This window comes from Cupressus sempervirens, chromosome 2, assembly GCF_028749045.1.
Source record: "Cupressus sempervirens isolate cs-2001-9-10 chromosome 2, ASM2874904v1, whole genome shotgun sequence".
NCBI lineage: Eukaryota > Viridiplantae > Streptophyta > Pinopsida > Cupressales > Cupressaceae > Cupressus > Cupressus sempervirens.
This window is the reverse complement of record NC_143119.1, coordinates 676,529,614-676,534,867: the sequence shown is the minus strand read 5'-3', so window position 1 is coordinate 676,534,867 and position 5,254 is coordinate 676,529,614. Positions and strand designations below refer to the sequence as shown.

General features: G+C 33.9%; 1 protein-coding gene across 1 annotated transcript; it reads left to right on the top strand.

The window, feature by feature from the left end:
* The first annotated feature begins 982 nt into the window (after positions 1 to 982).
* On the top strand, positions 983 to 1,941 carry LOC149575171 (LOB domain-containing protein 23-like). The gene is made up of 2 exons (XM_089812172.1): positions 983 to 1,186; positions 1,414 to 1,941. The coding sequence occupies exons 1-2, from the start codon at positions 983 to 985 to the stop codon at positions 1,702 to 1,704; spliced, it is 495 nt and encodes a 164-aa protein (XP_089668298.1). The 3' UTR covers positions 1,705 to 1,941.
* Positions 1,942 to 5,254: the final 3,313 nt, after the last annotated feature.

Genomic DNA, 5,254 nt, shown 5'->3' with positions numbered 1-5,254 from the left:
TGGTGCATCCAAACAAGGAATTCAAAAAAAAATTCCGCTCACCAAACGGGCCCTAAGTTGTTTGTTACAAGAGCATGACCCTAGAGCAAAACCCCTTTGACTAGGAGGTAAGGGATGGCTAAAACCTCTTAAATTAAGAGTGAAGGATTAAGGAGTATCCATCCTACTAAATAAATCTTGACCTCATCTCTTAAATCTGCACAATCATTAATCTATTTGAGCATAAGCCCTAGACCGAAACCTCTTTGACTAAGAGTTCAGGGATATCCATCTTACCAAAGAAACCGTGACCTCAATCCTTACTTCCACATAATTGTTTATCTACTTTGTTCGACATAATTGTTATCCACTTTGTACAACATCCCCTGACTTAAGATGAAAAATGCTTTTCAAGGGTTGTGGATATCTATCCTTTCTAAAAAATCATGACCTCATATCTAATTTTAAAAGAAATCGTAACCTCATCCATGACATGATTCCTTATCAAATTATTGAAAACCATTCACACCAATCTATTGCAAACCACCCACACCAATCCATTGCTTTTGACATGAAAGCCCAGCCCACATGGAAAACCCAATTCTTTGATTTCCTTCCAATGAATAGTCCAAGCATTTGACTGGACAGATCTTCAAAGAACGTTGACAGTGGAATCATATTGGTAAACGAATTCTACATTGCATGGAATTTAAGACCAGACCGTGGGAAATCTCAAAAATCATCAACGCTAAAAAATTTTCAGTTACATCCATTCATAAATAACATACCCTATTTTTCCAAAAGTTTCGTCTCAACTTGGATATTAGTTCCAAGCGCCGCTACTTAGAAAAAGACCCAATGACAAATAATGTTGCAAATTGCTACCAATTTCCACAGTGAATGGTGAATGTGGAATCTTCGGGTACATTCTTCCTCACATTTAATAACAACAATCCCCTGCTCTTACTAGAAATGATCAAGGAATACAAGGTTTGGTTATCATATGATAATAATTATGAGCAAAACCAGAGAATATAAACGTGAAGTTTCATTGCGATGGCCGACGCCATGCGCAGCTTGCAAGGTGTTGAAAAGAGGGTGTTCAAGTTCATGCATTCTCGCCCCTTATTTCCCTCCACATGATGCACACAGATTCATCACTCTGCACAAAATATTTCCCAGAACGAATATCATAAGAATGTTGCAGGTAATCATTCATCTTATAGCAACATTTGAATTTTGGTTTTGGGTAACGAGCAAATTCACATCAATTCACGAATTTTTAATTTTTAATCTACTGGGCATGATTTTTTTGAATTATAGACATAAGAAGATTCAGTACCTGATTCCTACAATCTAAAATAATATATATGCAAATGTAAAACTTGATTGTATATCTTTGTATGAATGTCTATTTTCTTCGGTTTGGATCAGGGAATTCCAGAAGACAAAAGATCTTTGGCGGTGGATAGTATGGTATATGAGGCAAATGCTCGAGTGAAGGATCCTGTTTATGGTTGCACTGGTATCATCTGCATATTGCACCAAAAGATCTTGCAAATGGAGGCAGAATTGGCTAGCCTCAAAATGCTCTTGATCAGCTCTAGGCAACTACAAATGAATGAAAGCCCATTGCCATCAATGTCTCATCTACTTGGGAATAGAGATATTTCAGAGTTGTTTTCAACAAAAATGTCATCGGACAATCTCTTAGCTTGGGAATGATGATTGCTTATGAGGAAAATATAAAATATTGTGGTTGTATGTTTTGAACTTTTGAGGACGAATTTGTAGATTCTTCACTATTTCAGAATTTGTAGATTCTTCAGTCCATCAAAATTAGTAGGTGTTGAGTTATTGTTTTCATTTGGATCTAAAATGACGATTATTGTAAAAGATGAATTCTTGAAGATGAAACAAGATATTTTTGAAAAAGATAATATAATTTGGTTGAATATTAGATATGATTTGGCTTACATGTGTACAAAGACCTACAATACAATGGATGTATATTCCTATTATTGGTATGTGGCACCAAGTTGAAACTTTTAGATCTTTATATTTTGCTCTTGTATTTACTTTCATCCAAAATTAATAATTGATTTGAATAAATGATTTAGTGAACTCTATTTTATTAAATGTTCCCCTCTCTATGTCTTCCTTCTTGCCCTTGTGATAACTATGACCTTCATTTTATCTATATGCTTCTTGTCCTTTCATGTTCCATTCACAATAATCTATATGATAATTTGATCGCATGGGGTCTAGAGGAATGAAGATAATAGAATTATAGGTGGTATTGTACTGATTGTGTGCAATATTATGTACTTTGGAGTTGGAGTCAAATATCTCGACATTCATGTAAAAAGATAAATTTATTTTGTGGTGATCAAAAGTAAAACTCACTTGTGACAAATCTTATGATTTTACATGATTGAATTTATAGTTTGAAATCCATTAGATCAAATTATACAAAGTGTTTGTCACAATTATGTATCCCCTATAGGTTGCTCAATTGGAATGCCAAGTTCTATACCATCCTCTATAGCCCCTTCTTATATGCAAGATCAATCAAATGTCATATGTGGTGTCTTCTCACATCTCTAGAATGTGTGAGAGGGTGGTCAATTTCACTTATTGTGCTATTGGTGCACGAAAGGTCTGTAGTAGCCCCAAGGGTTATGTGCTTAATGACTACGTCAACAACTTGTGGAGCCATGGAATATCTTCGTAAGGTGTGATGTGGTCATGATCTTGCACCTAGTTTACATGAAAGTGGCGGTTGGTTGTTTCCAGATCATCTAATGTGGGCACTATATCTTTTTGGTTGTATGCACCAATTGTGACGTTGGAATTGAGTTCATATTGCATTCATCTTTGTGTTGTTTCAATGAGCTCAATGCATAAAGATGATATTAGCTAATTATTAGCTGGCATCTACCCAAGTTTAATATGGCTTTCCAGTTGTTCATTTGATTGTAGGCTTGCGTCATCCCCATATTGTCTTTATTTGAATGGCTCCCACACCTCCTTCAAGCCCTAGGTTGTGCTTGATGCCATTGCTGGTGACATTGTCAAATTCAAATTGGTAGTTTGTTCCTTGTCCCTTCTGCTTGCATGTGTTCTATCTAAAATGTTCTCGTTGCATGGGATTTATTTGGTGGCTCTTGTAAGTTCTCATGTAAGAATGATGTCATTAGTTGTCCAACTATACATCTCTAAGGGAAATGGCTATTCAGCCCATTATATATGAGCGAAGACATTAACCTTTTTAAAATCTAGTTTTCAAATGGGTTGGGGTGTGTTTCCATTGTTAAGGGCCTCATTCTGGACATGACTATTCAAAAAATAAAAAATATTATGGATTTTTCTGAAAATTTAGCATTTGATCTTCATGGTGTGCATAGTTTGTAGTAAAAAACAACAAAATTTTTTGAAAAAAAATCACTCTCTTTTTGTAAATATGGAAGAAAAAAGGTTTGACTTTATTTTGTCTTTAGTGCATTTTGTCTGGAGATTAGCCCCCCAATATGTCAATGTGGGGTTGGTTGGGCTACTTTTAAATGTCACATACCAAGAGAAAAATTAAACTTGGAAAGAACAAGTCAACTTTGACTATTTAGCACTTTTAGCATAGGAATCAAACCTTAGTGTGTGATGTTTAAGCTGTCTCGACTAGTTGTATCGCATTGGCTCATTTTAAGCTTGTAATTGGTCAAAGACTTGTAAGTGATCAATAATTGTTAGTGTTATATTGCTAGTGTTATATTAATATTGGAGGGGTGGATGGGTGTGATAGGCCAACACTAGGGAAGATAATAAGAAATATTTAATACTTTAAACGATGAAATTCATCTTGGTCTATATGTGTCAATGTGAGAGTGTAAGCTTGTGAAAGGTGTCCGAGCAATATGCTATCAAGGGATGGTAGTTGTGAGATGAGGGTTTATGCATGCATCTATAACACATGAAAATAAACTCACACCAAATCAAAATGCTTCTACGATAGGAACTATCAGTTCCAGCAGCAGAAACTGAAATAAATATTTGAGAAATAACAATAATAACAAATGTAATAATTCACAAATCTAGCTAATCTAGAGGAAACAATTCCAATACTAGGCATATAACTGATCTAATATAATAGTTTACTAATATGAATCTGATATTGCTATATTGATTTATCTCTTAATATGATAGCAAATTCAGAATATGCTGGTCATTATTAATAATCTGTAATGAGAATGTGATAATCTTTCTTACCTGGCTATGATATTAATCTTCCTACAAAACTATTCATGAAAACTAACAATTAAAATGAAGAAAAATCTTATTCTATTAACAAACTCAAACAAATCGAACGTAAGCTATTGAAATTGCCAACATTCTTCAGAGTGGGTCCTTCCTCCTTAGTTTCCTGAGTGATGAAATTCAAATGGTTCTTCCTCAAGACATTTCAATCATGCAATGTTTATATTATTGATCATAATGCTTTTTTCATTCTTTGATATCACATAGAACATATATTTATATGTGTTTAGCTTACAAATATAGCACTAAACAAAATGATTTTGTTTTGCTAAAAACTAGGGAATATGAGGGTACGTACAACTTGCTTTTAGCCCACAAATTAGAAATTGGTTTGTTATAACGATGGACATATATGGAAGATATTGTTGCTTCTCATATCTTCAAAATTGAATAATCTAAAATAGAACACAACCTATAATGCTAATACCCATGTACTCCTTTGGTGGATAAAAATAGGTTTGTTATTAAGGAAACAATAATCATGCCCATGCCATAATATCCAATGTTTTGCAGCAGCAATGTTGTCTTCAACCAAAAATGATTTGCAACAATATTTGAAATTGTTTGGAGTTTAGTGGTTCTACTTTTCACGTGAGACTATCTCATCTCCTTAGCAGCAAGTTGAGCCACATAATTATTTGGAACCACTCGTAGCAACAACAAGACTTTCTATTAGTTGAGACTTTTCTATTTGATGATCATTCATGTCATTTTTCTTCACCATAAACTCCCAAATAACATGGTTGCATTTCATATTATTATTATTGACAATGGGTTGAAATAGAAATAAGAAGGTAATATATTCTTTTCTATCTAACAAATGCATCTTTTATTACAAGATAAGGCTTGCAGGTTTCCTCATCAAGTCTTAATGAAAATGCAACAAGAAGATATGTAGGTGACATGAAGATCTATAGCATATTATCAACTTGTTAGATAAATACAATTTCATCTATTTGTTCAC